The sequence below is a fragment of the Pygocentrus nattereri genome, chromosome 7 (genome assembly GCF_015220715.1).
Source record: "Pygocentrus nattereri isolate fPygNat1 chromosome 7, fPygNat1.pri, whole genome shotgun sequence".
NCBI lineage: Eukaryota > Metazoa > Chordata > Actinopteri > Characiformes > Serrasalmidae > Pygocentrus > Pygocentrus nattereri.
In genome coordinates this window covers 21,048,114-21,072,500 of record NC_051217.1, presented here as the reverse complement: position 1 = coordinate 21,072,500, position 24,387 = coordinate 21,048,114, and the positions used below count along the sequence as shown (strand labels likewise).

The window sequence follows — 24,387 nt, the reverse complement described above, 5'->3', positions numbered from 1 at the left end:
GTTCATGATGTAATTGATGATATTAACAAGTCTCTGTGGTGGCTGTGAAGATGTCAAGGAAAAATATGGACCCAAGAAATTCTTGTTACTTTTTATTGTTTTGATGTTTATTTGAATTTGACTTTATTCTAATGTATATTGTGATAAACTCACTGCTGAGGTCAATTGTTTAAAAATTTGCTTAGATGCCTAAAACTTTCGCACAGTACTGTACTGGAGGAACATCGAACTTAAAATATAAAATGTGCCATAACTTTTGCACAGGCCACATTTTATATATTATTCTTCCCCAAATACATTTAATTCAGCAAATGAGCAGCAGTTGTATATTAAAAGTGTGCTCTCTGTAGAGGTTGTGTTCACTGAAAATCAACACCACATCATTGGACCACACAAAGTGGGAAAACAAAGGTTTGCATATGACTGATTGGTAAGATGTTCACAGCACACAGTTAAAACATTGTGAGCACTTAGAGAGCTCTTTTGCATATTGCAGCCTTCTGTTATTTTGCATTTCAAATTCTGTTATATTATGAAGGTCAGTGCTATAAGAACAAGTAACAAACAATATGCTGTGCCGCTATTTATCAATCTATCTGTCTTTCTGTCTATGTGTCTAATACGGATGTATAATGACTCACCAGTCCAGCTGTTCTGGCTTCACACTGACCACACACTTTGCCCTTGAGTCTGGGCTTCCTGCTGTGCCCTGGGTCTCTGGGTGGGGGCCCTGGCACTTTTTCAGGTGGTCTTTGAGCTTCTGCATGTCAATAAACACACACATTCATGCACATACAAAGACGTGCATAAAATTCAAAGCGAAAGTTCAAAAAAATCTAAACACCCCTTAAATGTTGTTGATCAGCCAAAACATATTTGGTGTCTGAAGTTTACTTCTTTAGATTTACACTGGAGCTACAAGGCTAAAGAAGCTAACAAGTAATGGAAGTCTATACCCCATCAATTCGCATGGTGCTAACAGCATGCATAAATCAACACTTACTGTCTTCAAGCCGTGTGGAGTTGCTCAGTGTCTCTAATAGACTTGATTATGTAGTTTCTGGCACTGTATGACTCACTGTTATCTATAAAGAAGGACTGAAGTATGATGCATCACTATAAAGTATGCATGTAAATGTACGTAAATGTAAATGTAAATAAAGCATGGCATTAAGAATAGTAATAGTATGAGTATATTAATATTAGTAATCTTAAAATTGAATTTTGTACTTGCACTTTGTGGCCAAAAGTATGTGGACACTCCTAATTATCTAAGTGTTTCACCCATACCCATTGCTAACAGATGTATAAAATCAAGCACACGTGTCATACACAATGACATTAAACATGGCACGTAAACATATAACGCTATCCTTGTGTAAAGTCAATTTATGCCCTCCTCGAACAACTGTGTTATTATTGTGAGATGGAGCAACTACAACTCAGCTATTAAGTGGCCTTGCAAACTCACAGAGCGGAGCTGGCAAGTGCTGAATCACGTGGCAAGCAAAAATTCTCAAGCTGCTTCTGGAAGCAACACCAGACTTGTACATAAGGAGCTTTATGAAATGGGATTGCACGGCTGAGCAGCTGCACACGAGTCTAAGATCACTATGCACAATGCCAAGCGTTGGCTGAAGTGGTGTAAAACACTGCCACTGGACTCTAGAGCAGTGGAAACGTGTCTTCTGAGTGATGAATCATAATTCACTATCTGACAGTCTGATGGATGAATCTGGGTTTGGTGAATGCCAAGAGAACGTTACCTACTGGAATGCATAGTGCGAACAGTAAAGTTTGGTGGAGGAGGGATAATGAGCTGGGCCTGTTTTTCAGGGTTTGGGTCTTAGTTCCAGTGAAGGGAGATGTTAATGCTTCAGCTCACAAACACATTTAACACCATTATCTGCTTCCAGCTTTATGGCAGCAGTTTAGGGAAGAGCCTTTCCTGCTCCAGCATGACTGAGCCCCTGTGTATAAATCAGCTCCATAAAGACATTGGAGTGACCAGTTTGGTATTGAGGAACTCCACTGGCCTACACAGAACCCTGGCCTCAACATCACTGAATACCTTTGTGATGAACTGTAATGTCAATTGTGAGCCCAGCTCGTCTCGTCCAAAATCAGTGTCTGACCTCACAAATGCTTTTTTGACTGAATGGACACAAACTCCCACAAACTCCCACAGACACTCTCCAAACTCTTGTAGAAAGCTTCCTAGAAGAGTGGAGGCTGTTATAGCAGCGAAGGGTGGTAACTCCATATAAATGCCCATGGTTTTGGAAAATAATGTCCAAATAGATAGGTACTATGGTCCTATGTCCACATACTTTGGTCAAAAATCTGCTTTTGTCCATTTTTATAGATAAGAGGGTGTCGGGCACAAACTTACATGGGGTAAAACAAAGCTTGGTCTTTATATGCCCCTTGTTTCTACGCTCAGTGTCCATTTTATCAGCTCCACTTACTATGTAGGTGCACTTTGTAGTTCTACAGTTACAGACTGTAGTCCATCTGTTTCTCTGATACTTTTTTAGCCCCCTTTTACCCTGTTCTTCAGTGGTCAGGACCCCCATGAACCCTCACAGAGCAGGTACTATTTGGGTGGTGGGTCATTCTCAGCACTGCAGTAACACTGACGTGGTGGTGGTGTGTTAATGTGTGTTGTGCTGGTCTGAGTGGATCAGACACAGCAGCACTGCTGGAGTTTTTAAATGCCTCAGTCTCACTGCTGGACTGAGAATAGTCCAAAAATATCCAGCCAACAGTGTCCAGTGGGCAGCATTCTGTGATCACTGGTGAAGGACTAGAGGATGATCAACACAAACTGCACACCAGCAGATGAGCTATCGTCTCTAACTTTACATCTACAAGGTGGACTGACAAGGTAGGAGGTTCTAACAGAGTGGACAGTGAGTGGACACTGTTTAAAAACTCCAGCAGCAGTCTGATCCACTCAGACCAGCACAACACACACTAACACACCACCACCACGTCAGTGTTACTGTAGTGCTGAGAATTACCCACCACCCAAATAGTACCTGCTCTGTGAGGGTCTATGGGGGTCCTGACCACTGAAGAGCAGGGTAAAAGGGGGCTATCAAAGTATCAGAGAAACAGATGGACTACAGTCTGTAACTGTAGAACTACAAAGTGCAGCTATACAGTAAGTGGAGCTGATAAAGTGGACAATGATTGTAGAAATAAGGAGGTGCTCATAATGTTATGCTTGATTGGTGTATTTCGACGTATATTTTTATGTATTTATCAGGTTCAAATTACAAATAACTATATAGATTTAACTGTGTCATCCAGCACCTGCTGGAAACAAGCGTAGGTTTTAGTTGTAGCAGAGATTTGCATCTGTAAAAATATTAATTTTCTTAAATACTTTCAAAATTAAATGATGTGGTTCCTTTAAGATGAAGCACAAGCTCATAAGGTATTAATAAATATAACAGGCCCTGATAAGTGTACTTAATTATCCACAGCAATGATAATTAACCATGAAAGCATCATAAGAAAAACAGATTTCTCACTAAAAAACAGACATTTCACTAAGAAACACTTGACTTTAATATCCAGTCCAAGAGTTGTTTAATGAGGGTTCTGTTTAGGAGAGAACCTGCTCATTTGAGAAGCAGCACGCACACAATCACATCTCTGACTCAGACACCCACCTGGCAGAGACTCATCCTTCAGCACTCTTATCTTCATCTTGCCAGCAGAAAGCTGTCCAAAAGACACACACAGAGTTTCAGCTGTTATCAGCGCTGCTGGCAGAGTGTTTTATAGCGCTTTGATTAAAATAGGCCTGTCCGCTGTCATATATTCCAATAGGTGAGCAAACAGTGGTCAGTACAGTGGCCAGTGCTTACACAAGTCCCTTCAGTCTGACTGAGGGGGATGATAGCTGTGTATCTATATGTGAGAAGTTAATCCACTTAGAGACAGAGAGAGAAAGAGAGAGTGATACTCAGATGAAGCCTCACTTTGACTCCTTTCTCCTTACTCCGTGTCCCGCTGTTGGCCTGGGCAGACTTCCAGCGGAAAGCACCAGACTTCCTGTGAGAAGCACATCAAAACATAACAACATCTTTCAGTTCACAAATGCTGCACTGTTCAGCTCTCAGGGAACACTTTTAAAGGGCCAATATCATGGAAAAATCCCATTTTCCTCTCTTTTTAAAATAAGAGTTTGATGTAGTTTGTTGTTTAACGTTGCTAAACTTTTAAAAGTTAATTTCCTAATTCACTCACCAGTCCATACTACAGATGTCCGGAGAGGCCGTGAGCTGTTGTTATAATTTTCTGGATTATTTACTTGAGATAATGAGTTAATTTTTTTGTGATTTCATGATAACAACACTGTTATCTCGAGATCACAAGACAATGAACTCATTATCTGAAAAAAACAAATTTGTTATCTTGAGAACACAAGACAATGAACTCGTTATCTGAAGATAACAACTTTGTTATCTAGAGTTCACAAGATAACTAACTTATCTCAAGATAATAACTGTTTTTATTGAGATCACAAGATAATTAACTCACAATCTAAAGAAAGCTTTGTTATCTTGAGATCACAACATAATTAACTCTATCTCAAGATAACAATGTTGTTATTGTGAGATAACAAGATGAGAAAATTGTTATCTCAAGAAAACAATCCAGATAATTATAACTATCTCATGACCTCTCTGGACCTATGGAGCCTCAATGATGACATCCGTTCCCACACCTTACTAAGCTGTGGCCACGCATTAGGATCTCGGTCCCACACCTTACTAAGTCATGGCCACACATTGTTTTTATTTATACAGGATGTCATCAGCTAGGCTCCGTAGTCCAGAGAGGCAATGAGCTGTTGTTATAATTTTCTGGATTATTATTACGTAATCTTTTCAGACATTTCTCCTAAAAATTATAATTTGTGTTGGAAATTAAATACATCAGGATATTAAATAAATCAAAGGTGGTCTTTAAAAAGTGTGTTTAATTGTAAGGGGGTTGTTTAATACAGAGGGGCTGGAGAATGGTCCAAACCCTCTGAATGGTAACATGGACCAAATAAAAAAAACAAGAAAACTCTAGTGTATAGGCCACTTAAGCAAACTGTAGTGTCCCGAACCACATGCAGCAAAAGGTGGAGGTAGATTTCATCAGCTAATCAAACCAAGACTAAAACAGATGGTCTAATTAAAAACCCAAACAAGAGAGTAAATAATCTGATCATTTAGCATGTATGACGCACGTACATTATGGGTACGCATTTCCTGTTCATTAATCAAACAATACAGATCAAAGCATAAGCATTACGGTACATTACTGTAAATCAACTATAAGACCAGTGCTATACAAATCAACAGCCTGTTCAACCTATGAGCCAAATAACATGCATTAAAGTTATGGGCAAAAAAATACCATGCCAGAGAGAGATAGAAAGATAGAGCGATAGAGAGTGAGAGTGAGAACGAGAGTAGGAAAGACTGAGAGAGAGAGAGAGAGAGAGAGAGAGAGAGAGAGAGAGAGAGAGAGAGAGAGAGATGTAGGATAAAGAAACAGGTAGAGAGAGAGACAAAGAGAGTGATAGTGAAATTGTGGCAAAGAGAGAGACAGAAAAATAGAGCGATAGAGAGGGAGAGTGAGAGAGTAAGAGCGAGAAAACGTAAGCGAGAGACAGAGTAAAAGAAAAAGAGAGAGAGTGAGAAAGACACTCAAAGTGCAGCACAGGATGGGGGCAGAGAGAGGGACAGAGACAGACTGAGAAACTGAGAGAGAGAGAGAGACAGAGAGAGAGAGAGACTGAGAAATAGACAGACAGAGAGAGAGTGAGAGACTGAGTGAGAGAGACAGTGAGAGACTGAGTAAGACAGAGAGAGAGAAAAAGACTGAGAAAGAGACATAGAGAGAGAGAGTGAGACTGAGTGAAAGAGAGGGAGAGAGAGACTGAGAGAGACAGAGAGAGAGACAGAGAGAGTGAGAGTGAGAGACAGAGAGAGTGACACAGAGAGGTAGAGAGAGAGTGAGAGAATGAGGGAGAGGGAGTGAGAGAGTGACAGAGAGAGAGATAGAGAGAGTGAGAGAGACAGAGAGAGAGAGTGAGTGAGAGTGAGGGACTGAAAGAGAGTGAGAGACAGAGAGAGAGAGAGAGAGAGAGAGAGAGAGAGAGTGACAGAGAGAGATAGAGAGTGAGAGGCTGAGGGAGAGAGAGAGAGAGAGAGAGAGAGAGAGTGAGAGAGAGAGAGGAAGAGTGAGTGAGTGAGAGTGATAGCTCCTCTTCTGTGTTCTGTCCGCTCTTGTTAGATGCTGTTTATCTGCTGGCCTTCATCTCTCACAGTGAGGCTCATTGGGGGGATTAGAGCATGCCAGGCTGCTAACAGCACCTGCGGGAGGTGTGTGTGTGTGTGTGTGTGTGTGTGTGTGTGTGTGTGTGTGTGTGTGTGTGAGTAACATGGCAGTGTGCTAACATCAGCCAGATTAACACACACACAGCCTAGCTGTCTCTCTCTCAGTCTCAAACTGCCTCGCTTCGTTCCTCCCTTCAGATCAGCTGAAGCAGCTGGTGAACGGTGAGGTGTTACAATGACAGTTCTAGGAAAAATCAAACGTGCACCGTTTCCCCTCTTATCCCAAATACAGTCGATCAGCCAAGACATGTTCAGTGTCTGAAGTTTCCTTCTTTAGTGTTACACTGCAGCTCATGTAGCTAACCAGTTTGCATCATCCACACCTCATGCCTACAGGACAAAATTACAGACAGATTTCAGGCTCTGAGATGACCACTACTACGGTTTTTAACATTAATCAATTTTCACTCACCTTTTCAGTCTCATAGTGACCATAAGAACAGATCTCTTAAGCCCTGCCATCATGTAGTCGCTATTATCACGACAAATGGCACAATGCCACTATTTCTCACATAGTTAGCATTATTTTAATTGGTAGGCTACACCATAGATACACATACACTGATGCCACAATGTCTGTTGTCAACCACAGCAATCTGTCTGTCATGTTGAGGTCAAGATGTGCTTGTAAACAAATATACACTATATGGACAAAAGTATTGGGTCACATTTCCTCATGTCCTTCAGCCACACCCATTACACCCTAACAGGTGGCTAAAATTAAGCACATCTGAACAGACAAACACTGGCAGTAGAATGAGTAATACTGATGAGGTCAGTGACTTTAAACGGCACTGTCATAGGATGCCACCTCTCCTCAAGTAAGATTGTGAAATTTCTGTCCTGCTAGATCTGCCCCAGACAACTGTAAGTGCTATTATGGTGAAATGGAAGCATCTAGGAGCAACAACAGCTTAGCCACGAAGTCGTAGACCAGAGTGGGGCTGCCGAGTGCTGAAGAGCACACCGTCTATCCTCTCATGAAATTTTCAATAAAGAGTTCCAAACTGCCTCTGGAAGCTACATCAGCAAAAGAACTGCATGTTAGGAGCTTCTCAAAATAGGTTTCCATGACCGTGTAGCTGCAAACAAGCATAAGAACAAAATGCATAATGCCTGACTCAGAGTGTGTCATGTTTAGCTTAATCCCCTTTTCCACCTCTAGTGAAAATGATAGTGGCTGTGTTTGTGCTAAGTGCCAGCTAGTTAGCTCTCTGGTGAAGAAGGTGGACCAGCTAGAAGTGTGCATCCGGGGTTTATTAAGGGACAGACAGCAAGATTCACTGCTAGCAGCTCTGGGTGCCTTAGGGAGAGTCAGCACCCCATCGACTCCGGGGTTAGAGCCCTCACAATGGGGTGAATGGGTGACGTCTTGGCAACATAGCCAGAAAGCTAAGGCTAATGCTAATGCTGAGGACAAAGCTAGCCCACTGGAACACCACGTTCCTCCAATTCGCGTGCCAAACAGGTTTGCCCCACTCAGCAGAGCACCCGCTGAGGAGCCTGTTAAAAGTGCCCTGGTTATAGGAGACTCGATTGTCCGACACATGAAATTAGCTACGCTTTTAGGGGTGCCAGCAGTAACAGTTAGCTGTTTACTGGGAGACACTAGACTGTTAGCTAATAAGAGATATTTGAGGATAGTCATTCATGTAGGGGCCAACGATATTCGTCTGCGGCAGTCTGAGGTAACTAAGGCCAATATTAGACAGGTGATTAAACTGCGAACTGCGACCAGGTCGCTGACAGACAGGCTAAACCAACCGTCTGCGAACCACCTTGAGGCATCACCCAGGTTCAACTTTATTGAGACTGTGTCTTTACCCATAATTAAATCTAAATTTAAGCGTAGAAAATCTCAATCAGCCTGTTTCAACAACCTAATCAATATTAATTCATATTCAGATGATAGCACCAACACCTCAGATCTAAAGTTTGAGTTACTCAATATAAGATCACTAAACTCAAAAGCAGTCATCGTAAATAAAATTATAAGTGATCATAAATTCGATGTTTTCTGTCTCACTGAAACATGGGTTAGACCGGATGAATATTCAGCACTAAATGAAGCCACTCCTGTAGGCTATAATTATGTACACAGCCCAAGAATCTACCAACATACCCTAAATATCAGTCAGAAACAATGTGACACCTTCACTTCTTTTGAGGTTCTTTCCATGCACATTACAAATCTGGTCACAAAAACAGAATGGATTTTCATTATTTAACATTTACAGACCACCAGGGCCCTATTCTGTATTTTTAAAAGAATTTAGTGATGTCGTTGCAAACCTAGTTATTACTACTACTACTATTACTACAACTATTAGTATTAGTAGTATAATAACTTTGTAGGTAGCTTGACCAGAGGAGGATAGGTCCCCCCTTGTGAGCCTTGGTTCCTCTCAAGGTATTTTCCTCGGCTCTGAGGAAGTTTTTCCTTGCCACTCTTGCCCTTAGCGTGCTTACCTGGGGGGTTTTACATTCATGTTAAAACTTTGTCTTTACTGGAATTCTGTGAAGCTGCTTTGTGACAACAACAGTTGTAAAAAGCGCTATACAAATGAATTTGACTTGACATGGGGTTGTTTTTCAGGGGTTGGTCTTAATGTTTAAGCTGACCAAGACATTCTGGACAAATTTGTGGGCACAGTTTGGAGAAAGAACCTTTTCTGTTCCAGCGTGACTGAGCCCCAGTGCACAGAGCAAGGCATAAAGGCATGGCCGGGCGAGTATGGTGTGGAAGAACTTGACTGGCCTTCACAGAGCCCTGACCTCAACCGCATCCAAAACCTTTAGTATGAGCTAGAATGGAGATTGTGAGCCAGACCCTCTCATCCAACATCAGTGTCTGACCTCACAAATGCTCTTCTGGATGAATGGAGACAAATTCCCACAGACACTCTGCAACATCTTGTAAGAAGCTTCTCAGAAGAGTGGAAGCTGTTACACCTGCAAAGGTGGACTAATTCCATATTAATAACTATGGATTTAAAATGGGACGTCATAATAGCTCCTGTAGGTGTCCCAATACTTTTGTCCATATAGTGTAACTGACTGCAACTTTCTTACTACTCTGCCAATTTTCACCAAATTTTGTTGTTATATTCATTAGACATTTATGTATGCTGTTGATTATGCTGCTGATTTACAGGACAAACGCCTCAATTTCCAACAATTATACACAAACTGTCAAATTTGAAATAAGAAAGCCATAAGAAGTGGTTATATTTACATTTATGTGATTCTAACAGGCAGTGATGGGATCTCAAAAAGCAAAGAGGAAACAGCAGATCAAACACGACAATCAACATGTTCGAGATCTAGATTTTAAAAATCTAGCATGTTCATAAACATTAATGTCAGGCTGTCACATATCAGATGTAATACGAGTGGCTGCATCCAGTGGTAGAGCTCAGTCTGAGTGCAAAGCTGATTTCTTTGTTTTGTACTATTTGCCCACAGCTGTGCATATATAGAGAGCTAAAATAAATAGCAATAATACATATGAACAAGTTGCATGGGTTGCTCTTGGCTGCTTGTGTCTCCGTTTCATAACAGTGAATGTGCTAGTTAGCTAGCTGTCTGGAGCAGCAGGAAACACATTTAGTCTGCACTGCCACTAAAGCCCACCACTGAGTTTGGCGCGAGCTCTGGTACAAAAATATCTTGCACACATCAGCAAACCCATTAACATATGAATCACTAAAATTCTAATAAATTCTAAAAGCCCCTAAATACAATAAGAGTGTGTTTCCATATGGATTAATGCTGCACATTTACTTAACAATAGCCAACACAAGCCACATTTACATCCATCCATCCATCCATCCATCCATCCATTATCTTCCTCTTCTCTGGGGTTCGGGTCGCGGGGGCAGCGCCCTAAGCAAGGAGATCCAGACCTCCCTTTCCCCAGCCACTTCCACTAGCACCCCTGGGGTGATTCCAAGGCGCTCCCAGGCCAGCTGGGCGATATAGTCATGCCAGTGTAGTCCTGAGTCTTCCCCGGAGTCTCCTCCTGGTTGGACTTGCCTGTGACACCTCCCGAGGGAAGCGTCCAGGAGGCATCCTAACCAGATACCCGAACCACCTCAGCTGGCTCCTCTCAATGTGGAGAAGCAGTGGCTCTACTCCGAGTCCCTCTCGGATGACCAAACTTCTCACCCTATCTCTAAGGGAGAGTCCAGACACCCTGCAGAGGAAACTCATTTCGGCCACTTGTATTCGCGATCTTATTCTTTCAGTCATTACCCAAAGCTCATGACCATAGGTGAGGGTAGGAATGTAGATCGACCGGTAAATCGAGAGCCTTGCCTTATGGCTCAGCTCTTTCTTTACCACAACAGACCGGTAAAAAGCTTGCATCACTGATGACCCAGCACCAATCCGCCTGTCAATCTCCCGCTCCCTTGTACCATCACTCGTGAACAAGACCCCGAGATACTTAAATTCCTCCACTTGAGGCAACAGTTTATCCCAGACTCAGAGAGGGCTCTCCGCACTTTTCCACCTGAGAACCATGGCCTCAGATTTGGAGGTACTGATTCTCATCCTGGCCGCTTCACACTCGGCTGCAGACCGATCCAGCGAAAGCTGAAGTTCACGAATTGATGTCCCCAATAGGATCACATCCTCTGCAAACAGTAGCAATGTGCCCGTGAGGTCACCAAACCAGACACCCTCCATCCCCTGACTGCGCCTAGAAATTCTATCCATAAAAATTATGAAAGGACAGCCCTGACGGAGTCCAACTCTCACTGGGAACAAGTCTGACTTACTGCCGGCCATGCGAACCAAACTCCTGCTTTCTTTGTACAGGGCCTGAATGGCTTGTAGCAAAGAGCCATGTACCCTGTACTCCCGAAGCATCTCCCACAGAATACCCCGGGGAACACAGGGTATGCCTTCTCCAAATCCATAAAGCACATGTGGACAGGTTGGGCATACTCCCATGAACCCTCCAGAATCCTGGAGAGGGTGAAGAGTTGGTCCAGAGTTCCACGACCCGGACGGAACCTGCACTGCCCCTCTTGAAACTGAGGTTCGACTATAAGCCGGACTCTCTTCTCCAGTACCCCTCCAGTCTGCCAATCCAGTGGCACTGCCCCTGATGTCCACACAATGCTGAAAAGGCATGTCAGCCAAGACAGCTGCACAACATCCAGAGCTTTGAGGAACTCTGGACGGATCTCATCCACCCCTGGAGCCTTGCCACCAAGAAGCTTTTTAACTACCTTAGCGACTTCGGCCTCAGTTATGGACACACCTATTTCCGTGTCCCCAGACTCTGCCTTCTCACTGGAGAACATGTCGGTGGGGTCCTCAAAGTATTCCTTCCACCGCCCAATGATGTCTCCAGTCAAAGTCAGCAGCACACCATCTCCACTATATACAGTGCTAGTGGCACACTGCTTTCCCCTTCTGAGTCGCCTGACGGTTTGTCAGAATCTTTTCGGAGTCAACTTAAGGTCACTTTCCAAGGTCTCCCCAAACTCCTCCCACACCCGGGTTTTTGCCTTGGACCCGACTGAAGCCGCAGATCGCTTGGCCTGTCGATACCTGCCAGCTGCATCTGGTGTCCCACAGACCGACCATGCCCAGTAGGACTCCTTCTTCAGCTTGACGGCATCTCTCACCTGGGATGTCCGCCCCAACAGGCACCAACTACCTTGCAACCACAGCTACAGTCAGCCGCTTCAACAACGGAGGAGCGGAACATGGCTCATTCTGAGTCAATGTCCCTCACCTCCCCCGATATCTGGTCCCACATTTACATGTAGCCTGATAATTGGTTAATAATCTGACTAATAGCTCAATCAGAATAGAATACGTCCTTGTAAACACCTCATTCGGAATAATCTAGTCTGATTGAGGCCATTTGGAATACAATTTCTATCCGACTGATTGAGGTGTGTAATCCTGTAAATAATAATATCCGTGTAAATGCCTGTATCTGATTACATTCCTAGTCAGAAAGTTTAAGTCTGTTCTGCATGTGCGTCGCGTCACAGTGAGAGTTGATAATGTTCAACATGGCGTAGCAGAAACTGGTCTGCAGAGAGATGAAGTTTATGCTCTGATCTTTAAAAGACGGCGGTGGGACAGACGTCCAGCTTTTGCGTCTCAGAACACGATGTCTTCTTTAATAAGGACATGTTTAGGACGTTTTCCTGAGTCTGACATAATTTTAAAGCAGTTAAAAACACAAGCTCTGCTCACTGCTGCTCATCTCACTCTGACTGGACTCATGAGATGCTCGCTGTCATAGTAATGTCTACACTAAGCAGTTCTCCATGCATGCACGTCATTTTGGATCTGATTTTCTTGTAGTGAGCATGTAAACAGAGATTTTCATCAGACTGTTAAGTAGAGTGAGAATAGACACCTCAGTTTTAATCTCTAATAGGGGCTCCCAAGTGGTACAACGGTAGCCAGGAGTCCAAGAGAGCAGAATTGGCCTCGCTCTCTCTGGGTTGGTTGGATGGCCCCCCTTCTCCTCCCATCACTCAACGTGATGCTTTTCAGCGCAGGCGTCTGTTAGCTAATGTAGCAGATCTGGCGGTTGGCGCTTTCCTCCGAGCGCATTCGGCTGTCCAGTGACGTTACGTGAGCGGCAGTTTGAAAAGAAGCAGTGGCTGGTTTCACAGGTCTCGGAAGAATCCTGTGCTGTCTTCATCCTCCTAGCATTGGTAGCATCGTGTGATTGGGGGAGTCCTAATTAGCAGGTGGAATTGGAAATGACTAAATTGGGGAGAAAATCGGGTAAAATAGGAATGTATTTGAGGGACTAGAGGATGATCAACACAAACTGTACAGCAGCAGATGGGCTGTCATCTCTGGCTTTACATCTACAACGTGGACTGACAAAGTAGGAGTGTCTAATAGAGTGGACAGTGAGTGGACAGTGTTTAAACTCCAGCAGCACTACTGTGTCTGATCCACTCAGACCAGCACAACACACACTGACATACCACCACCACATGAGTGTTACTGCAGTGCTGAGAATGATCCACCACCCAAATAGCACCTGCTCTGTGAGGGTCCATGGGGGTCCCCACCACAGAAGAACAGGGTAAAAGGGGGCTAACAAAGCTGATAAAATGGGCAATGAGCACAGAAACAAGGATCATAATGTTATGCCTGATTGATGTATGTCTATACATTACTTGTTAGCCTTGCAGCTCTAGTATCACTTTAAGTAAACAAACTCTGACCTGTTGCTCGATGCTAAACAGAAGAGAAAGCCGTCTGCAAGTAATTGACTTGTGATCTCAAGCTTCTCATCGCTGGCCATTATAGACGTCAGGTTGATTACAACCATGAAGACAAAAGACGAGAAGCTCATCTGAAGTTTGGAAACTAAACTAAAAGGATGTGAGTTGAGTGTGAGCACAGTTCAGACACCAGCTGAGCCCGAGGCCAGGGTCTATCAGCTCCTGTCTGACAGCACATTCACTGGTGGCCCTTTAACAGGCAGGCTGACACTGAGATAAACACCAAACAGGTTAAAGCCCACAGGATAAAATCAGCCCTTTGCAGTTCAACCACTGCAACAGGCTCACTACTACTGATTAATGCCTTCTGACAAGAGCTCCACGATATGGACAATCACATTGCCAATACAATGCCACCTATTGCCATTGTTATATGCCATTAAAGAGTAACTCCACCCTAAGACCTTTTTTTCCATTAACAGGTGAAATGCACTGCTCTATAATAATAATTTGCACAAGCCTTGCAAGTAATGTCAACACATCTTTGCAAACTGTAAAAATATAATTTTTATCGTAGTCAGTTCCGCCTCTGCAGGGCACCTCTGGTTCAAGGCACAGATAACGTCTCTTTATCCTAAAGTACAATGAAACGTCACGGTATGCAAATCAGTCAATGTTACCACCCCCTGATGACGCCCTACTCATGCTGCACTCATAAATATTAAAGCACAGGAGCCGAGAGCGAGGAGATAACCAGACTCACGCGCTGAGCTAAATACCCCCAGCACCACCTCTCAAGGTTGCAATATGCCAGCTGTCTGTCCAACTGTAAATAAACCAGTTAATCTAAGCTTAGCCTGTAATAAAGATGTTGGACTGATTAAGTGAGGATTCTTGTGAGTCTCCATAAAGCTGCCAGTCTTGCATCTGATTCATGTTTCCCTTCACAACTCAAAGCCTCAGGCACAACTCATTGAGCAGAAATCAATGGCAAGCAAAAGCGAAACAGTTCAGGAAAGGTTAACGTTAAATGGTCATTGCTAGTGACTGTGTCAAACTTTCTGACTTTTTTCCCAATTTCCGTAGTTCCAGCACTGCTTGCCGTTGATTTCTATTCAGCGAGTGCGGCACCGAGGGTTCGAATTATAAAGTGGAACTTAAACTTGAGAGTAAACTCAACTGGATGTAACACCAGTAAGTGCCATGAACAGCTTGCAGAACGTAAAGATTTAGGGCCACTGCAGCAAACCCTGGCTGACCAGTGATGCAGTCTGCGACCTTGATGTCAAACTGAATGAAACGTAAACAAAGACTTCAAAGAAATTCACATTGTTCATTTGGAATTCAGGGCATCTAAGAAATCAGGACATGGGTTATATCAAATATGAACCTGCGGAAGAGATAATTAGAAGCGAGCTGTCATGGTTTTAGGGAATGTTCTACCGTTCAGCAGAGACAAGATATTGTGTTCTGAATTTGTTTGTTTGCTCGCTAAGTAACTACAACAGCATTCACCAATAAAGGCAGCATGGAGCTTCTTCTATACAGTAATAGGAAACACAATCACTGAAAGCTCCTATTCCACATGCTGATCCATTTTACTATGGCCAACATGAACTTGCATGCTCACCAACTGCTCTGGGAGTAGATTTTAATCAGAGGAGGCAAACATAAACAAGAAGAATGGATGACCAACAATATGTAAGCTAAGGTGGTGAACACTTTGCCTGCATTAGCCTTTGCCTTACACTATCTGAGAATGCTTTCATCAACACATCCATAGAACCTCATCTGTCACAGCACAAAATAACAAATGCAGTGAATTACTGGAGCTAACATTTATAAATTTGGTCTTCTGCAGTATCAACATTGCAAAAGCAAATATTGCGATAACCATGAATAAGTGATGTATTGTGCAGCCCTGGTTGAGATAAGTGCCAAGAGACTTAGGTAAGTGCTTACGCTCACAAACGCCTCCATGAAAGCAAATGTAATTTAGATATAGAGCCACCTACATTGGTTAAAATGACAGATCCTATATGGAGGAGGAATGAGGTGGCCACTGTTGATAGCGCAGACGCTGCAGCGCTGCTGTATTCATCAGATCACTGCAGAAGCGCCAGCATGCCATGCTGATATATGAGGCTTTAATTGACGATGTGTAACCTGCATGAAGAACAACTCCCAGAAACATCTTCATTTCATTATCGTATGTTAGCTTTCCACAACAGTGATGTATGAATTTCAGAGTACATGTGTGCCACAGACACGAGTTGATCCACACCCTCCCTCAGCGTTTCAGCAGCGCTTCATTATGATGGAGTGTGTATGTGTGTTTGTGTGTATGCGGCTGGGAGTGTGATGTATGCACACACTTCTCCGGTCCCTGCCACTGCTGCTGTATGAGTTATGAGCTCATATATTCAGATATAAGCCCCTAAAATGGCCGGTGCCATAATTCCAAACAGCAAAGCTCCACGGGTCAAATATTAATGTTATTAATAAAAATTTGGAGAAAGCTGGATACGCTGAGGAAGAAATCATCAAATTAATGACTCCTGATATATTTGTTTTTTACAAAAAAATTATTTCCTGCCTTACTTTGGCGAAGCGCCACTTAAAGTGATATGTTTGGCCAGAGATCTAATTTACACAGCTTACCCAAAATGCTGCTCGTTCAGTGTCTTAAGTTTACTTCTTTAGCTTTGCACAGAAGCTATGAGGCTAATGTAAGCTTATACAATCATCACATGCTCGCCTCAAACCGTGTGGAGCTGTTAATTAATCTCTAATAGACTTGATAATGTATTTTATGAGACTGTATGGCAGACACAGCAGTGCTCCTGAAGTTTTTAACACTGTGTCCACTCACTGTCCACTCTATTAGACACTCCTATCTTGTCAGTACATCTTATAGATGTAAAGTCAGAGACAATAGCTCATCTGCTGCTGCAGTTTGTGTTGGTCATCCTCTAGTCCTTCATCAGTGGTCACAGGACGCTGCCCACAGGATGCTGTTGGCTGGATATTTTTGGTTGGTGGGCTATTCTCAGCCCAGCAGTGACACTGAATTGTTTAAAACCTCCAGCAGCACTGTGTCAGTTATTGACTAAATGAAAAGTCAGAATAAATTTGCCTGCTAAAGAACCTGAGGAAATATGACTGAGGCAACTTGGGCTTGAAACATGATTACAGAACCCTGAGAACATAGTGCTGTTTCCTGTATATTTCAATGAGGAAATACATTGATCAGGCATAACATTCTGAGCACCTCCTTGTTTCTATGTTCATTGTCCATTTGATCAGCTCCACTTTCTATATAGGTGCACTTTGTAGTTCTACAGTTACAGACTGTAGTCCATCTGTTTCTCTGATACTTTGTTAACCCCCTTTTACCCTGTTCATCAGTGGTCAGGACCCCCATGGACCCTCACAGAGCAGGTACTGTTTGGGTGGTGGATCATTCTCAGCACTGCAGTAACACTGACATGGTGGTGGTGTGTAAGTATGTGTTGCGCTGGTATGAGTGGATCTGACACAGCAGTACTGCTGGAGTTTCTAAACACCTCGGTGTCACTGCTGGACTGAGAACAGTCCACCAACCAAAAGTATCCCACCAAAAGTGTCCTGTGACCACTGATGAAGGACTAGAGGATGACCAACACAAACTGTGCAGCAGCAGATGAGCTATCAGCCACATCAGTGTTACTGCAGTGCTGAGAATGAACCACCACCCAAATAGTATCTGCTCTGTGAGGGTCCATGGGGGTCCTGACCACTGAAGAACAGGGTAAAAGGGGGTTAACAAAGTATCAGAGAAACAGATGGACTATAGTCTGTAACTGTAGAACTACAAAGTGCACCTATATAGTAAATGGAGCTGATAAAATGGACACTGAGCGTAGAAACAAAGAGGTGGTCTATTTGGTGTATATAAATGAATACATATGGATGGAGACTAAGGTGACATAAGCTAGTTAGGAAGAATACACCCCACTATTAGCAATTATGAAAGCCTCCAAAAACTGTATCTGCACAAAAAAGCACACTATACTATTTCAAGTCAGCAAAACTAGTTTAGAGCCAATATATCTAGTAAACAAGGCAGATTATGTCAGTTCACACTCTGAGGAACAAAAGTGGAGCTTTGTTTGATACGACACATAATTCTGTGCAAATGTTGACAATTTTATGAATGTGTGTCTTTCATTTCCCCCAGTAATTTAATCTAATTAGCAAGCAAGGTAGCTACATAGCCAAACTGACCAAAAACACTGTTAACTGTGGCTATTATGGCCATTTCAGCTGTCTCTCAAGTAGATGCAAACCACTGGTTCCTGTTTGGGACAATTCATTGTTTTTTAACGTGCAGAGAACAAATGCCCAGCACACCGCTGCAAGGTGGAGCTACAAGGAAGGGGTTTCTGATAAAGTGGCCAGTCAGTATAAAATATGAAGCTACAGCCACAAACAAAACTCAACTGGTCCATTAAGTATTTTTATGTTAAAAAGTCATTCTAATTGTGAATAATTGGATGGAGACTGTAAAACTAAACAAATAAACAGATCCTTTATTCACTCATTTTCCAGTCCTCCATGTTTCACTCACTCTCTCTCCTCTTTCTCATGGCTCATGATCTCTCTGAGCTCCTTAAGTCTGTTCTCCATGTCCTTGTTCTCCTGGTCCAGCTGAACCGTCTCCATTCGCAGCTCCCGCAGGTTCCTGTGACACCACAACAGACCCAATACCTGTTACTTAAACACTCAAGTTTACAAGGTTTACACATGTCAATTTCAACTCTCTTAAAGATAAAGGTGCTGAAAGGTTCCAGAAAGAGCCGCTTCTTGAATTGAATTGAATTGAACTGAATTGAATTGAATTGCATGAACTTTATTTGTCCCAGAGGAGCAATTCCAAACCCAATATGAACATATGACAGAAAAATAATAAAGAAACATCTACAGACAGCTAAAGGCAGACATACAACCCCATCTCCAAAAAAGTTGGGATGCTGTGCACAATGTAAATAAAAATAGAATGCAATGATATGCAAATCATGTGAACCCTTTTTTTAAAGGATAATGCTACAAACACAAAATATCAGATGTTGAAAAATATTCGCCCATTTTGAAATTGATGCTGAAAACACATTCCAAAAAAGTTGGGACGGGGCCTGTTTACCACTGTGCTTCAACACCTCTTCTTTTAACAATACTGTAAGTGTTTGGGAACTGAGGAGACGCCGCTGTAGTTGTGAAAGTGAAGTGTTTTCCCATTCTTATTTGACACAGAATTTCATCTGCTCAACAGTTCTGGATCTCTTGTGTTTTGCCAAATGTAATCAGTGGTGACTGGTGTGGACTGCAGGCAGGTCAGTTTAGCACCCAGAATCTTTTAATACAGAACAATGCTGTTGTAATACATGTAGAACGTAGTTTTACATTGTCTTGCTGAAATAATCAAGGTGTTCTCTGAAAAAGACGTCGTCTGGATGGCAGCATATGTTGCCAAAATGCATATATCATTCAGCATTAATGGCGCCTTCACAGATGTGCGCGTCACCCATGCCATGTGCACTAATGCACTCCTAAACCATCATGAATGCTGGTTTTTAAACTGTGTACTGATAACAAGCTGAGTGGTCTTTAGCTCAGAGGAAACAGTGTCCATGATTTCTTCAGTTTTTCTCAGTCTATTTTAAATGAGCTCAGGCCCAGAGAAGGTGGTAGCGTTTCTGGATCCTGTTTATATTTGGTTTCTTATGTGGATTTCAGAGTTTTAACTTGCATTTGTGGATACAGTGATGAACTGTTTTCACATACAGTGGTTTTTAGAAGTGTTTCTGAGCCCAAGCAGTGATTTCCACTACAGAATCATGTCTGTTTTTAATGCAGTGCTGTCTGAAAGGCCAAAGATCATGGCCAGCAAATACTGTTTTATGGTTTTGTCCCTTACATACAGAGATTCCAGATTCTCTGAATCTTATACTAATATTATGTACTGTATGATGATGAAAAGCAACAGTTCTTTGCTATTTCATGTCGAGAAATGTTTTTCTTGAATTGCTGCACTATTTGATCATGCAGTCTTTCAGAGTGAAAGTTCCCAAGTGTTTTGGAACGTGTTGTTGGCATCAAATTCAAAATGGGCAAATATTTTTCAAAAAACTATCAAATTTCTCAGTTTTAATATTTGATGTTGTCTTTGCACTATTTCCAATTAAATACAGGGTTTACATTATTTTCATTTTACACAGCAAACCTTTTTTTTTAAAATAGGGTTGTAGATAACATGAATACATAAAATACATAGTAAGCACACAGCTCACCATGAATGATCATTGATCAACCTGATGGCCTCAGGCACAAATGACACCCTCCGTCAGACAGATCGACATCCAGATAATGGTGTCTCGGGCAGAGTTGAGTATACATGTGAAGAGTATTTACTCATAGAAGAGACAGAGTGGTTTTGGTTCCCCAAAGAACCTTTTAAATTGATGGCTCTTTTAAAAAACATTTTGTAAACAAGCAGTGCCCTTAAAAACATGAACTGATGGCTGGTTTGATCCATAAACTAATATGTTAAAATTAAATATATGAGCAGTGTTGCCTTCCACTTTATTTCATGTTTGTGAATAACACATTTAGAGGGCAGTGAGTAATGTTTGTTTATTTCAAGTTGGTTAATAACACATTTAGAGGGCAGTGAGTAATGTTTGTTTATTTCATGTTTGTAAACACATTTAGAGGGCAGTGAGTAATGTTTGTTTATTTCATGTTTGTTAATAACACAATTAGAGTGCAGTGAGTAAAGTTTGTTTATTTCATGTTTGTTAATAACACATTTATAGGGCAGTGAGTAATGTTTCTTTATTTCATGTTTGTTAATAACACATTTAGAGGGCAGTGAATAATGCTTGTTTAGTTACACGGTGAACAGTAAAAGACAATTAAATGGTTAATCCCAGTTATTCATATGGATATTTTGTGTCAGGTAAAGTTTCATCGTCATGACAGGCCGGCAACAGTTCAGTTATCTGAAACATGCAAATGTGAAGAACCCTTTTTAAAGTTTAAAGAACCTCCGCATAGTGTTCTACAGAAGTCCAGAGAGGCCATGAGGTAGGTAAAATGTAAATTCTTATTTTAAGATAACAAGTTCATTGTCTTGTGACCTCAAGATAACAAATTTTTAAGTTAATAATCTTCTGATCTCAAGATAAAGTTATTTTCTTAAGATAATGAGTTAATAATCTTGTGATACTAAGATAACAAAGTTGTCTTCTTGAGATAACAAGTTAATAATCTTGTGATCCCTACATAACAAAGTTCTCTTCTTGAGATAATGAGTTGATAATTTTGTGATCCCAAGATAGCAAAGTTGTCTTCTTGAGGTAACAAGTTAATTATCTTGTGCTCTCAAGCTAAAGTTATCTTCTTGAGATAACAAGTTAGGAATCTTGTGCTCTCAAGCTAAAGTTATCTTCTTGAGATAACAAGTTAGGAATCTTGTGATTTCAAAATTACAAAGTTGCTATCTTGAAATCACAAAGTAATCAACTGGTTATCTAGAGAAAACAATCCAGAAAATTATAACAGCTGATGGCCAGATCCAGGCCTCCATAGTGTTCTATACAAATTAAAAGGTTCTTCCTAAGACCACTTGTCTAAACCAAGAACCAGTCGAGAACCATTGTTTTTAAGAGAGTCAGTAATCATGGGGAAGTTATCAGGGAGCCACCAAGTGACAAGCTTTCCATTTCACAAACAACAGAACACTAATCTGCCGCTGAGAGCAGCTACTGTTCTGCAGAGATTAACACGAGTGTGATTAACACATCAGGCTCCATCGTTTACCAGCTCTAATAATGATGTACTCACTGAAACAGAGGAGCAGACCAACCTGACATTTAACTTCACCGACTTGGGCTTGTTGGGAACGACCAGAAAGTCATTTAAATTCATGGCGCTGACTGATGTGAGCTGCTTACTCCGAAAATAATTTCCCCAGTGTGGCTGGAAGAGTCCTGAGAAAAGATAGATAATAATAATAATAAATGTTTGAAAGGCACAACAAAGAGATGCCCAATGACGGGCATTACACACAAATGAGCACTGACACCGGCAAACAGTAAACAAAGGAAACAGTGCTCAAATAGCACATTTCAGTGTAGAAAGACACTTCGTTACAAATGCAGGTGGTTAGGAATAAACCGGATGACAATCCGGTAAATTAAACTGAATAGTTCAATTAAAGCTACAGCTGAATGATTTACGCTATATACACTATATCGCCTAAAGCTCGTCTGGCTTCACACACAGAGTGACATCCCATTCTTAATCCATAGGGTTAAATATGATGTCGGCCCACCCTTTGCAGCTATGACAGCTTCAACTTTTCTGGGAAAGCTTTCCACAAGGGTTAGGAATGTGTTTATGGGAATGTTTGACCGTTCTTCAAGAAACACATTTATGAGGTCAGACGCTGATGTTGGACGAGAGGGCCTGGCTCACAGTCTCCACTCTAATTGATGCCAAAGGTGTTCTATTGGGTTGAGGTCAGGACTCTGTGCAGTTCTTCCACACCAAACTCGCTCATCCATGTCTTTATGGACCTGCTTTGTGCAGTGGTGTGCAGTCATGTTGGAACAGGAAGGGGCCGTCCCCAAACTGATCCCACAAAGTTGGGAGCATGAAATTGTCCAAAATCTCTTGGCGCTGAAGCAATAAGACATTGGCAACCGCCAAATCCAGACTCGTCCATCGGATTGCCAGACGGAGAAGTGTGATTGGTCACTCCAGAGAACACATCTCTTCTGCTCTAGAGTCCAGTGCCGCCGCTTTACACCACTGCATTCCACGCTTTGCATTGCGCTTGGTGATGTAAAGCTTGGATGCAGCTGCTCGGCCATGGAATGTTTTTGAGCTGATCTGAAGGCCACATGAAGTTTGGAGGTATGTAGCAATTTACTGCATGTTGAAATGGTTCTTCAGATTGATAAAGAATGTGTTGTATGTGGTTCTATACAGAACCATTTTGAAGAGTTCTTTTTTTATGGATGCAAATGGGTCTGAGTGTTCATGGTTCTATATAGAATGGGTTTCTTTACTAAAGAACCATCTTTTTTAAGAAACTATATTTTTTAAGAATGTGGGCTATAATTAAAAAAACTTGCAGCTCTTGCGATTTGAAACTTGTCTTAAATTGAGATTTTAATACGAAATCAATTAATCTTTCAACCCTGAACTAAAATTAGCTCTCAACATTGTACCCACCACATTATGATACAGTAACTGCTTCATTGAGAGGTTTTGGTCACTATTAGTCACAAATTTTGGTCACTACTGTGTGGCAAAAACTTTCAACACACTCAAGTGAGCATTTTAATCATAAATGATCAATATTTTACTGTTTTTAGTACACGTCGCCACTCTGGATCTGCCCAAAAGTACACAGGAAAATTGCCAGTGATACAGTTTAGCCTTGAACATTTACATTATTCTGTAATATAAAACAGAAGTTTATGACTGATGAATATGTACGCACACTAAAGATTTCTGGGGGTTTTTTTGTCTTATTTATTGTTTGCGTCACAATAAAAACATTAGCACTTTCAAACTGGTGGACATGTTGTGTAAATCAAATGGTAAAGTTACAAACCCCCAAAAAAACTAATTTAATTTCAGATTGTAATGTAGTTAATAAAACAGGAAAAACACCAGTGGTGGGGACACTTTGGCAGAGAACTGTATATAATGAGTGCATGAATGTCTCTCAACAACAAACTAAAGGCCTCCAACTGAAGCAACAGTAACTAGCTAACATGGCTAAAACTAGATTAGATCAGTTTAGATTAGATTAGATTAGATTAGATTAGATTAGATTAGATTAGATTAGATTAAACTGTATTATCACTGTGCAGAGTGCAGGTACAGAGCCAATGAAAGGCAGTAAGAGGAGTGAAGCTCCAATGCAGGCACGTAGCTTACCCGCGTTACACAAACATGGACTAATTTCATAAAAAGGAACATATGAAACCTAAGACGTAAAGCCTGACAGCAGTAGTAACAGAACAAACCTCATATTTTACGGTCGCTGTGCCGAATATGTTGAATTAAAGTGCTGATAGAAGGCCCGGTGCTAAGCTAACGCTAACTAACAAGTTTCTTACGCTAGTCACTGGTATCTGTCACACAAACAGATGTACAGAGTGTCTGAAATACAGATTAAAGCGTCACACGGCCTCACAGCTCCAGCCAAACTGAATAAAGTCTTTATTTTGAAGTACATACGCGTTTAAAGCGCTCAGCTGTTACTTACTCTTAACGCGGGCTGTCCACAGGCGCTTGTTGTCAGGTTGTGTACCAACGTTGCTATGGAAACGGCTGCGTTGGGAACGGCTCGCGGGGTCTCGAGCCTGGGGCTGGATGACGCTCTGGCACAGTGGAGTTTGTTAAGCTTTGAGTTTATTACATATTTTACAGGTTGTAAACATTAAAATTAATACCACTCTTAAAGAATTACTACATTCGGGAATGTAAAGCCCAGAGAGCAGATTTTGCGTTTCGTATATATGTACGTTAAAGTCTTTTGTAAAAGCTGTATCTAGAATTCTGACTACCATCTTGTCTGCTAATATGATCATTTGAAACGTCCCTCCTATTGCCTTTTCACTTTTTTTCCTAATTATTTACTTATTATTTGGTATTATTAAATTATTTGGAATGCTGGGATTCATACATGTCTTCTATGTGTG

General features: G+C 41.7%; 1 protein-coding gene across 3 annotated transcripts in view; it reads right to left on the bottom strand.

Annotated features, from left to right (window-relative positions):
- Positions 1 to 23,987, bottom strand: part of zbbx (zinc finger, B-box domain containing) — a 90,919-nt gene extending 66,932 nt beyond the window's left edge. For all 3 annotated transcript variants that reach the window (XM_017723606.2, XM_037539857.1, XM_017723607.2), the window contains exons 1-6: positions 23,952 to 23,987; positions 21,534 to 21,657; positions 18,237 to 18,350; positions 3,993 to 4,065; positions 3,681 to 3,732; positions 642 to 760 (exon numbers count right to left, since the gene is read on the bottom strand). In XM_017723606.2, the coding sequence (XP_017579095.1) occupies positions 642 to 760; positions 3,681 to 3,732; positions 3,993 to 4,065; positions 18,237 to 18,350; positions 21,534 to 21,595 (420 nt within the window). In that variant the 5' untranslated portion in view covers positions 21,596 to 21,657; positions 23,952 to 23,987. The remainder of the gene's footprint in view (positions 1 to 641; positions 761 to 3,680; positions 3,733 to 3,992; positions 4,066 to 18,236; positions 18,351 to 21,533; positions 21,658 to 23,951) is intronic.
- Positions 23,988 to 24,387: the final 400 nt, after the last annotated feature.